We start from the raw sequence: 12,364 nt of genomic DNA, 5'->3' as shown, positions 1-12,364 counted from the left end.
CGGGAGCCCAGCCGGGACTGTCGCGCGGGCCGCGCCGGCGATGCCGCGCCCCCGGGCCAGGCTGTAGCGGGGCTGCGGCCGGAGCGCACGCGCCGGGCAGGCGGGCCATGGAGGTGGTGGACGAGACCGAAGCGCTGCAGCGCTTCTTCGAAGGTGAGAGACCGCGGGGCTGACTGGGCGATCAACCTTCTGCTCTGGGATAGGCCAGCAGATCTCCCTGGACTCCCATGGGGTTTCCTCGGTTCAAGGACCCCACAGAAAGCCTCCTTTTGGGCTGGGACTCTACCCCAGACTGGCAACCTCGAGCGAGATGAATGGCTTCGAGATTGGGAGTCTTTAGGAAGTGTCTGCCCACTCCGGTTGGACTTGGGTTTCCCGAATTGGCCTCCAACACTCAACTTCCTTGGGGATGGGTTCCCTTCCGTGCTCGGCTCCTTGAAGCCTTTCGGGTCCTGCAGTCTCTCTGAGTGGTGATAACTCCAATCTTCAGCACACTTCTGTAGTCTAAGGACGCTATACTCCATCCATGCCAACCTCCTACTCCATCTATCCTGGGACTTCCCTTGTCCCTTAAGGCTGGGACCCCTGAGCCTAGCCTACCTCCTAGGAGCAGGGACCTCCTGACTGCTTCCTGAGACATCCTTGCAGACTGTCACCTGTCTTGGGCAATGCTGCTTCCTCCATCCAGTAAGGCTGAAATTCTCCTTTAAGCAGCTACTGCTTCCTTGCGTGGGCAGGACTCTCTCTCGTATGCTTTCCTAGAGATGGAACCCCCTTGAAGCTGACTTCCATCTCTGCCACCAGCTACCTCTGCCCTAGGAGACCTCCAGTGCTGTAAATGGCACCCCACCAGCCCTATGAGGTGCCTTAAGGTTGGGTCCCTCACACCTGACCCAGGAGCTGACCTGGCTCCCCTCCCTTTGACTTGAACTTCTCCAGTACGCTCCATTATATATATTTTCCTCACCCCCGCATTGATTTTAGAGTCTGTTCCTAGTCTAAATACCGCCTCAGCTTTTCCTGAACAGCCCCCGCCCCTCCCCCCTGAAAGCTGGGTTCAGGAGGGAAGGGACTGGTGTGGGAGGGGGAGGGGAAGTGCAGGCTGACATCTCCCAGCCTGCTGGGTTTCTCAGACCCTTACTGGAGCATGAGGCCAGACACTGGAGCCGCTTTTGTATCTGTCCCCACTACGTTGGGAGCCTTACCTTCATCCTAGTCTCTAAGCTGACATCTTGCTCCTAAAGTACTGGAAGAGGCTTCCATGAGCAGAACCTGTTGCCCTAGACGTACCAGGCTGGGCCTGTGAGTTACAGGATGGAAATCAAGACCCAAGTTTAAAGCCCAGTTCCCAGTTCCTGAACAAGAGGAGGATTTGTTTGTTTCTCTTTCCGTGACTTGGGGAACCACAGAGTGGACTTTTGTCCACTCCTATTTGCTGAGCAGCCCAGGAGAGGACAGCCCCAAGTCTCAGCTAACTTCACTCTAGGATGCGAAACCCAGGCAGAACAGGTCTTGAGGCCCTAAAATGCTATGCTTTTAGATTCAATGATCAAGTCAGAGGCAGCTTATGCCATTTGAGGGTGCTAGACAGCACCCCTCTATCCTAGGAGCTCTCTGGGAGCTTCCCAACATTGTGCAATTAGGTTAAGAATGTTCAGGGACTTTGTGAGTAAAAACCCTAGGAGAGGAGAGAAGTTAGTAGTCCTTGTTGGGTACAAGTACTGATTGGGGTGCCTTGTGCCTGCTTAGTGCCCTTAGTGACCGGTGAAGCAGGACTTCTTGGTTTCTGAAAGTATCCCTAAATTCCCTCCCCTCACCCCACCCCCACCTGGGCTCTGGGCACAGGGGTGGGCCTAATTGGCCTGGGCTCCTCACTTCTGAGCCAAACTTTCCCTCCTGGCCTGGGGGGGGGGGGGGAATGGAAGGCTGACGCCACAGCTTAGCCATGCGGCTGCCTGGCAGGGAGGCTGTGTTGCTCCCTCCAGAGAGATAAGAGGAGACTCAAGAATGTCTGTGGGGAACAGGCGGGGTGTGGGGCCTGCTCAGGAGGGCCAGTCTTCCAGAGCCTGGGAATAGGGGCAGGGTGGGCGGACACCTGGGTCAAGAACTGTAAGGTTGGCTGTCTGAGAAGGGAAGGCCTTGGCAGGGAATCCACTGGGTGGTACGATGGAGGTTCTCACTGTGAGGTGAAGGGCCTGAGGGAGCAATCGTAGAGCAGCGCGTGCTTACAAAGACGAGTGCACCCTGCCCCTGGAGAAAGTGTGAAACCTTGGTTTATGCATTCGATGAGTCGATGAGTCATTTCTCAGCCCCCAATGACAGTGTGTGCTCTCACACTCAAATGGCGACTCTTGAGTCCTCATCCAGATTCCCACATGGCCTCAGCCAGTCTCTCAGGGCAGTGGGTAGAAATCTCCCTGGTCTGGGTTCTGGCCTGGGAGACAGACTGACCCTTGCTGAAGGAGCAATCAAAAGAGTCTCTTCTGTCATGGCTCCTTCTAGCTCAGCACACAGGAGCAGGTCCTGCCCTGCTCTGGGTGGATAGTGAGACTAGGGGCTAAGGCGCTTTGGGCCTTCGGTGGGAGGCTGGGACAGAGCGTCCCCCCTGGAGGCTGGTACAGCTGGGTCCCCGTGACTGCCCAGTTAATCCCCTGGAGATAGGCACCAGCAGTCCAGAGTGGGAGGCACAAGGCCCATAGAGAGTGGACCCTCCAGGCAGGATGCATTGGCTCCCAGCAGGTAACTGGGTATGGGGGATGGTATATTTCTCCACCACTGACCAGTGGGGTCCTGACCTCTTAGAACCAAGTCAGGGATGGAGCAGGACCATGTTCAGGACTTGACCAAGACCTCGAAAGACGGATTCATGCTGGGACACTGAGAGCTGTGTGATCCTAAGCAGAGCCTCTGTGACTTTTTTCTCTCACCTGACACATAGAAGTCAGTGGCAGAGGTCTCCATTGACGCCCCCAGATCTTATGAGCGTTCCGTCCCAATCCTGGGAAGGGAGGCATTTTAGAGTATGAACAGAGGATTCTGGGTGGAGGCTTGCTCGTGGTGATGCTAGCAGTTCATGTTGCCTAGCTACTGTTCCCCAGAGCAATTTTATGTAGGGAGTAGTTTGGATACTGAAGGGATTGATCAGGTGTGAATAGCCCACTGAGGGGTCAGGGGCTGATGCGAGCCTTGGAAGCCTCCTGGGCTGGAGGAGGAGACCTGAGTTTCACTCTTTTTGAACCCAAGGGTGAGCCTGGACTGATACTCTCCTATTTTCCTGGTAGGGTAAGTCAGTAGGAGCTGCTGCGCTTCTCCCCCTCCTCTTCCTCCTCCTCCTCTCCCTCCTCCTCTTCCTCTTCTTCCTCCTCCTCCTCTTCCTCTTCCTCCTCTTCCTCCTCCTCTTCCTCCTCTTCTTTTAGACTGGGCTTCTCTGTTTAGCCCTGGATGTCCTGGAACTCACTCTGTAGACCAGGCTGTCCTCAAACTCACAGAGATCCACCTGCCTCTATATCCCAAGAGCTGGGATTAAAGGCATCCACCACCACCACCACCCAGTTTAGAGTAGGAGCTTCTAATTGGACCATTTTTAGGCAACTAACATTAATTCATGGTTTATGATGGGATGCACAAGGTAAACTGAGTTTTGGGTGGGAGGAGGAGGGAGGGAGGATGGGAATGGATCCATTTCCCAGGGGCCAAAACTGAGGTTCTGAGAGACAAGGTTAGCTGGGTGGTAGTCTAGACTGACTTCAGGCTCCAGCTTCCTCCTCTGCCATCAAGGAGGAGCAGCCACTTGGGGATGGCATCCTTCATCCCTTCCAGAGGGCAGGAGTCTCATGTGGAGGTTACCTGGTAACTCAGAAGGGAGGAAGCCACCCACCATCTGCATAGCTGGGCTGTGAGATGGGGGTGGCTCTATGACCTCTGTCACTTACCTGTCACTGGTGATGTACCCAGGAGCAGGTTGGTGGGGAGCCACCCTATGTAAGCTTTTCTTAATCCCCCTGAGGACGTGGTTACCTACCCCCAGTCCCACCAGTCTTCGGTCCAGCCCCAGTAGCTGTAGTAAGCTGATGGCTAGTCCCACCCTTTCAGACCCTGAGCCAGGTAGGCGGGGAGAGATAGTCCAGGGGTCTGACTCATCCCTATTTCTCCACACCTATCACAGAGCCACATAGCACAGGGCAGGCAGGAAATGTTCCCTGCCAATGAAGACCATGATTGATCTATCCATGTATATGGCCTTAGGCCTTTCCCCAGTCTGGGGATTCTGAATAGTGTACCCCTGGAGGCCTTAGGTAGGCCAAGAAGGCTATTTGGGGCCAGACCACTCTGGGTAGAAGGGCATCTCCCTGGGAGACCTGCTCAGACAACTCTCAAAGGGTTACAGCTCTGGGGTGTTGGGGGCTGGCAGCGGAAGCTACTGGGTAACCACCAAGCTAGGCTGCTGATTGGCTGTTGCCCTCGGACTTTGCCCTCCCTGATAAGAACAAAGCAGAAATCATTAACTGGATTATTAACTGGGGTGGCCCCGCCCTGAGTAGGCAGCCTGCCTTCCCTTCCTCCTACTCACGAGCTAGGCTTCAGGCATTCCACTGTACCTCAGTTTCCCTCGGTCGGGGTGGCTAGTCTCCCATTTCAAAGCCTCTGGCCATTATCACGGGGTGTCAGTGGCCCACTGAGCAGGAGCTGTGATGGTTGATTGGAGGATTTTGTGTGCACACTCGTAGGTAGAGGGGTCTGCAGCTAGCCCTGTTATCCACGTGGCCCTTCTCTTGCGTTTGTCAGTACAGTTGGCTGGGCTCTATTGTCTCGGCTGTCAAAAGGGCACACAACTGAACTAGTTAATGGTCACCTCTCAGAGCTTCTGTGGTGCTGGGTAGGATCTGTATATGGCTCCATGAATGTTAGCCTTATTTAATCTACCTCCCATGGGCTTGCACAGACCCTTTGTATGGCCTAGGACAGGTGGCTGTGCCCATCTTCAGGACTGTTGATCCACTCACCCTGTAGGTTGATGCCTTAGACCTGGGCTCATATTTGACAGCGCTATGTGCTTTGAGAAAGACCCTCACCCTCTCTGGGATCCTTACTCTGGGAGAATGGCAGTCATAACCTGATGAGTGTGTTCTATGCTAGGGCAAACGTACTGTGATAGACCTAGCTTTGCTTCCTCTGGTGTCAGGTCTTGGTCCGGTCCTACCAGTCATGCCCACCTCCTCCTTCCATCCCAGAGATGTGGAGCTTGTTCCCTGGAACAGAAAGAAACTTGACCACCCTTGGTCTTTGTGTACAGCATCCTGGCTAGAGTATTCTACAGATGTGCAGTCCTTACCACAGTGCCAAGACAGTTCGTACAGCCTCTTTCCAAGAGGAAGGGGCTGAAGGTGATGGACGACCATGCTATGTAGGTAGCAGTAGAAGCAGGAATGGGATTCTGGCCACAGTCAGAGCTCTTCGGGGTAGGTAGGGAAGGGGTTCTCATTGTACTTCAGGGCCTGACCGGCTGATAGCCATGAAAGATGTCTACCCAGACCTTGGTCTTTCTGGACACAAGTTGAATGATCCAGGCTACAGGGTGCCAACAGGGAGACCCAAAGAGTACCAAGTGGAAGGGAGGAGAGGGGGAGAGGCAGACGAGTAAAGCTCACGGGTGGGACAGTTGGCTCCAGAGCCCCCACTGGCTTGTATGATGTTCAGCTTGTCCTTGTGCCTGGTGCCTTGCCTTTCCTTTACTTGTAGCAGCAGGGTTTGTGGCCTCTAAACTGCTCACCAAGTGAGGCAAGGAGCTGCCTTTCTGGGGGACTTGGGCCTGTGACATGAACGTGTTTAGTCCTGTCTGAGTCCAGCTGCAGCCGATGGAAAGGTCTGACTTTGGACCATGGGGGATCGGAGGAAAGAAAACAGCAGAAGCTTGTACTGCGGGGACCCTGACTTGAATATGAACCTGTGTCTGGGAGGGGTGGTGGTGGAGCCTGCTTTGGGCCAGTCTTCCTTGTGTGCGTGAGCTCTTGAAGACATGCTTGGGAAGTATGCTGAGATGTAAACTCGGACCCATAGACGTGTGCCAAAGGCTTTGCCTTGCACCCTTAAAACTGTAGCAGAAAGGTTGGGGATGTAGCATAGTTGGTAGTGTTTGCCTTGCTGGCATGCACATGCTGCCCCACCAAATCCCTAAGTCCAAGCCACAGTTGCCTGGGTTCCCCCCAACTCCACGCCAGAAACAGAAGAGTCCTCTGCACCACCCCCAGCCTGCCTTCAGAAACTCTGCTCTTCCAGGGGAGCTACCTTTGGGCTATAACTGCATCCTCCCCTGGTCCCCACACAGCCAAACCCTTGTACTCAGGATAACCTAATCTGAGCTCAGCACCAAGAGGTTCCTGAACCCATCTACAGCTGATTCCTAGGAAACCCACACTATTCTAAGAGGCTTGCTCTTCACTTTGGGGTCACAAGGCTCTAACTCCAAGGGCAAAGAGGAACCCAGCCTGGTGACTTTAACCCTTTCTCACAGGAACCAGGGCGGACCCACCATGAATACTGTGGGAGGCTCCCGTAGCATGGAAAGCTTGGGTCTCTATCAAGTACTCCTGCTGGTTTGTGTTAACACACCAGCATGTCCCTTAGGAATACAGTCCAACAGACAGGCAGCATACACTGCACGTTCTACCGGGGCTCCTTCCTTACTCAGGAAGGTCTCCTCAAACCCCCATTGTGCGTCAAGCACGGTGCTAGTGTTCAGAGACAAGAGACATACACCTCCTGCCACGTGCATCTGACATTCTAAGGGACGAAGTCAACTGACAAGCTACAGGGTCTCCTGTAGCTCAGACTGGTCTTGAACTTCATATGTTCCTGGGGATGACCTTGAACTTGTGCTTCTCCTGCCTCTCCTTTGGAGTGCTAGACTTACAGGCCTGCTCCACCACACCCACTTCTTTGGTGCTTCGAATCAGGCCACGGTGCCTCTTCTGAGTCTGGTGAGCTACTGGGAGGGACACGGATGGCCGTGACTTGGGGTTGAGGGTCGCTAGGACTAGAGCTGCACTGCCCTCAGGTGTGGCTGCGGGACCCAAACTGACTGAGAACCTGATGTATCAGTGCGGAGCTGCTCGCCCAGCCAAACTGCAGCATTCGATTGAGAAAGCCCTAGTCGCAACTGGAAGCTTGAACAGGGCCAACCAGCGGCTTTGAGTATCAATGAAAAGAGAACGTCTAGGTCAGAGAATTGTGACAACCCACTGTGTCTCACCGCCTTGTGGGCCATTGGAGGGAGCTTGTACCTTAGTTCACCCTGGGAGTCAGACCATAGCGTTGGAGGTCCTCTGTGGCTGGATGACCGGGAAAGACTGTCTGCAGGCTGGGAGGGAGGCAGAGAAGGCATCCCGACTGGGGTATGTTGGAGAAGCAGACTAGTACTGGTCACACACCTGCAGGGACTTAGGGGCAGGCAGGGGCCTTCAGAAACTCAAAGGTACAGAAGAGCTCAAAGGCACCAGGAAAGCTTGAGCAGAGGCAGGAAGGCAGGAATGGAGTGGGGACATTGGAAATGGAGGAACAGGATGCTATGTTGACCAAGGGATAGCTTTCTGGGGTGCTACCATGTACACTCGGTGGAGAAGGCTGCTGAGGGTCAGCAAGGTCAAGGAGTCACTCTACAATTAAGCTGAGGCCCATGTTGGCAGCCAGGCCTCTCAGGATGACAAGGATGCCCAGGTGACAAGCATCCGACAGACATCAAGTCACTGATGGAGCCAAGGTATCCTCAGGTTCAGACACCTGAGGTTGATACTCAGGGCCTTGAGCCCTGATGCCCTGGCCACCCTGAGTTCAGATCAGCCCACCCTGTCCATGGCCACGTGGCTGACGGGATTTCCGCCATGTTTGGGGTATGAATTGACAAGTACTCCATTGACGGGCAGGGGAGGGGGTAGGCAGGGTACAAGACTCTCACTGTGTTGTGTCTCCACCCTCCCCACCCGCCAGGACAATGGCCTAGACTCAGCCAGCAGCCACAGCTGTGGGGGGTGGGGGGATGAGAAGGGGGACAGGGACAGGGAGGGGTTCAGGGTGGAGGGACCACCTGGGTCACTGCCTGCTGCACCTGGCTTGGGTGTTTTGGTCCTCCTTGATGAGTGGTCTTAAAAGGAGGAGGAGAAAAGAGGAAACCGTTTTTCCCCACAGCTTGGACCCTAGCCTGCCTGGGAGGCAACAGCCTCTTCTGAGTCTGGTTCTTGTTTCTAGCAGGTAATAAAGGCCCTAATTAGTGTGGTGCTCCTGGGGACACCTCTGCAGGACAGTGTGGGACCTGGAGAGGCCCTGTCCAACCCTGGTCTGTAGGTCCTTCATGGTCTGCCCACGGTCTCCAGGCCTGGCAAAGTCACCTCTAGTCCCCGGCTCATCGTCTTGTTCATGTACTCTGTGGTTTTCGTCCATGACTACGGTATACTGGATCCAAAACAAAGCAGGGAGCCGTAGCCCAGTCCCCGCCCTGGAACTATAGGCAAGATACCCACTCTCGGCCGCCGTCTCATCTGCGCCATCTGCTTTATTGGAGAGATGCTCTTTAGAACGTGGACGTCAGATTGTGGGCACTCACCTTCCCCAGGGAGGTGTGAGCTGAGCGGTAGACAGTCTGATGGCAAAGTACAGGAGGACAAAGGAAGTCCTGAAGGTCTTGGGGGTTGGGTTGGATAATAGAAACTTGCAAAAGAATGGGAATTAGCTTTCTTGGTAAAGGCAACAGCATATGCAAAGTCCCTGTGGGTGGTATGTTTGTCTCTTACCGGAAGGAAGTAGAAGCCGGGCTCCCCGAGAGCCCACAGGGGAGGAGGCTGAGGGGAAGCAGAACACGACACTGTCAGGCTTTTCAAAGGAGCTCTGGGTTTATCATTTGCTGGGCGAATTTGCTGGAGGATTTGGGGAGGAGGAGGAGGACGGATACTGATCGGTGGCACTGGGGTACCACTCTCTGACCAGTGGCAGTCCAAGGTTCACCGTCCAGGTGGTCTTGAGGATTAGAGAGGAGATCCTGTCTTGAGTCTACCAGCCTTGAGGCACTCCTCATTGGGACCCAGTGTTTCTCGGTTCTTTGGGCAATGGGCAGCACTTCTGTAGTGTACCTTGAGGATTGTGCCCTCTCCTGGGTCCCTGTTTCAGCCTCAAGATCCCCAGGGCCCTGCAAGCCTCCATTACACAGACCTCTACTGTCCGCCAGCACCTCTGCATGGAGTCTGGGCAGTGTGGGGAGAAGGAGGTGGGGGGTCCCGCATGCCTCAGGAAGCCTCAGCTTCTCCCCCTCCAGAGCCCTAGACCCACCTCACTCTGCCATCAGCCTCCTCCTCCCCCCTCCGTCCTCCCGGACCCTGGCACGAGAGGGTCCCTCCTCCCCTAGCCACATCTGGTTCTTGTTAGGGTCTCCCAGGATGCCTGGGCTTGAAGGCCCCATCCCCCGGGGGAGGTGGACAGCAGGATTAGGGGTGATTAGGAGTGCTCCTGGCCAGGGAAGGAGGAGCCCCAAGAGGAGGGGCGAGGATGGTTATAAACAGCAGCCCATGACCGCATCAGCTCATCACTCACCCAAGGTGCCAAGTTCAGTCTCAAAAACCTGCAGCTTCAGCAGCTGGGGCAGTGTGGGGGTTGGGCTCTAGGCTGTCCTCCTTCCTTCCTCAGAAATCTTTAGCAATGCTGTGGGGCAGGGACCAGGCTGGGGAAGGACACAGAAACAGCAACTACACCTTCCTCCGTGGGATCACATCGGCTCCTTTTCCTGTGTGGCTTCGTTCAGAGTGAGGAATGAAGTTTCTGAACAACAGAAACAGAGATAGTAGCACCCAGCGCATGGGAATGGCTGAGCGGTGAAATTCAATGTGTCAATACTTAAGCAGTGCCTTACCCGAGCGTGAGTCTCCATCACTCTCACCAGCACGGTGTGAATTCAGGACTGCTAGACACTTCCTTATAAGATTTATTTATTTTTATTTATATGAGTACACTGTCACTGTCTCAGACACACCAGAATAGTGCATGGGATCCCTTTACAGACGGTTGTGAGCCACCATGTGGTTGCTGGGAATTGAACTCAGGACCTCTGGAAGAGTAGTCAGTGCTCTTAACCACTGAGCCATCTCTCCAGCCCTAGACACTTCCTTATGACCTGCCATCACCAACAATGTCATTTTCCTAGTAAGATGGGTTGGTAGGATTAAGTGACACGGTGTGTGCGAAGTTGGCAGAATGCCTCGTATATCATAAACCGGGTGATGAGTGTGGCACACAGTAGGCCCTCAATTATTGGGATCTGTGGCTACCGGAAACGAGTGAGGTGGGGTTGGAACTTGGGCAGACAGACTGACCATGTACAGCCCCACAGAGCATGGCCAGCAAGACCATGCATGGTGGGTGGGTGCCCTCTGTTCTCAGCCGGAGTGAGCCTGGGTGGGGGGTCAGCAAGAGGCACAGGCAGCGTGTGACTCCTAGGAAGGCTTAGCGGCTCATGCTCATTAATTCATTAATCACCTAAGCGGGGCTCAGCATTCTTCAAATGCCAGACTGGGGCCAGGAAGGAGCCTGGGCTGGGGGCTCAGAGACCCCAGGGTGCTGGGGTTCGGGAGGTGAAGCCAGCCCCTCCATTTGCAGGGCGCATTTGTGGGAGCACTGTGTGCTGGGTGCAGTGTGATCTATAGCTTTGCAGCTATCACAGTCGCCCCATGAAACAGCTGCTCACCCCACTTTCTTAAGAAGGACACTGAGGCCAAGGAGGGGATGGCCTGCTTGAGGTCACACAACAGGAGGTGGGTGGGATTTGTCCCTCACCAGTCGGAGCCCTGTTGCCAAGCTCCCCAAAGGAGGACTCCAGGTGCCAACCCAGGATTTAAGGCTTTAGAGTCTAGAGGGTCCTTCCTGCCTCAGTGGAGCTGGTCAGCCCACATCTGCAGCGTGGGTGGGGTGTCCTCCATTATCGGGGTTGACGCATCTCTCACGTCAGCCCCCTTATCACTTCTCCCTCTGGCTACCCCCCTCCTTGCCCCTCAAGGTGACCCTGGGCGAGGAAACCTAGAGCCCTGGACTGCCTTTTCTCTGTCCTTCCCCCTCAGGGGGCCGAGGCCCAGGGGAAGGGCCCAGGAGAGGGTTGCAAATAGGGTATCAGGGGGAGGTGGAGGAGCAGAGTTCCAGCCACTGTTCCTTCCTGTTTGAAGCAGGACAAACTGCCTTCCTCATCCTTGTCTCCTCTGGAGTGTGGGGGGCTGAGCACCCCATCTCATCACAGAGGCAGCTGGCCTAGCCACCAGAGATGGGCCTTGCTGACACTATTAATCCTGATCTCAGGCTCTCCCTGAAGCTGGAGTCTGGGGATCAGTGATTCCTTGATTCCTGGGTCCCAGGATGTGTGTTTTGCACAGCCAGGCCTCATGCTTCTGTGTGTTCAAGGCTGGGTCTCCTGGGTAGTAAAGTCATTCTAGGTCCGAGTGGGTCCGTCCTGGGGTGGCATCACCTTGCTTGCTTCTTGGAGCACTCTGTAAGGTAGAAGGGCAGATGAGAGGGAGGGAGACGATCCTGTCATATAGCTAAAGAAAGGACAAGAGTGACTTCTCTTGTCCCCCATACCCCATACCCATACATTGGCTATTGACCACCTGGCCTGGGAAACTGGGGGTATCCTTGAGGTTTGTGGACAGGCATTAGTTTTGGAGGGGCACTAGGGGTGGACAGTGAAGGGCCATACATAGAGGGGAGCTGGGTCAAAGGTTTCAGAGAGCCTAGCCTGAGGAAGGCTGGTGGGCCTTCGCCTGGGGTCTTCAGGGAGCTGTTTTAAAACCAGCTGCCCCTACTTTTCAGGCCACGACATCAGCGGTGCCCTGGAGCCCTCCAATATAGACACCAGTATCCTGGAGGAGTACATTGGCAAAGAGGACGCCTCTGACCTGTGAGTCACTTCATCTGAGACCTTTGGGAAGTTCCCTGAGGGAGGGGATGGAACTTCCCCTCAGGCCTGGGGACCTGGGGGCTGAGCTCCTCCATTCCCCGCAGCTGCTTCCCTGAGATCTCTGCACCAGCCAGCACTGCCTCCTTCCCCCACGGGCCACCGGCCATTCCCGGCTCCAGCGGGCTCCACCATCTGAGCCCCCCTGGGAGCGGACCATCCCCTGGGCGCCATGGCCCCCTCCCACCCCCGACCTACGGCACCCCACTCAACTGCAACAACAACAACGGCATGGGCACCGCCCCTAAGCCCTTCCTGGGGGGCTCTGGGCCTCCCATCAAGGCAGAGCCCAAGGCTCCCTATGCCCCAGGGTGAGTGGGGGCAGGGAGTGGGTGGGGACAGGATTTAGGGGCACAGTGGCCACTGTCCAGCAGAGGTTGGCCT

General features: G+C 55.3%; 1 protein-coding gene across 2 annotated transcripts in view; it reads left to right on the top strand.

The window, feature by feature from the left end:
• Positions 1–12,364, top strand: part of Myrf (myelin regulatory factor) — a 30,767-nt gene continuing 18,403 nt past the window's right edge. The window contains exons 1-3 of one of the 2 annotated variants that reach the window (XM_032891594.1): positions 1–153; positions 11,836–11,923; positions 12,028–12,291. In XM_032891594.1, coding sequence (XP_032747485.1) covers positions 108–153; positions 11,836–11,923; positions 12,028–12,291 — 398 coding nt within the window. In that variant the 5' untranslated portion in view covers positions 1–107. The remainder of the gene's footprint in view (positions 154–11,835; positions 11,924–12,027; positions 12,292–12,364) is intronic. The other variant, XM_032891593.1, reaches the window with a different exon arrangement.

Source organism: Rattus rattus, chromosome 2 (genome assembly GCF_011064425.1).
Source record: "Rattus rattus isolate New Zealand chromosome 2, Rrattus_CSIRO_v1, whole genome shotgun sequence".
NCBI lineage: Eukaryota > Metazoa > Chordata > Mammalia > Rodentia > Muridae > Rattus > Rattus rattus.
This window is presented reverse-complemented; position numbering and strand designations above follow the sequence as displayed.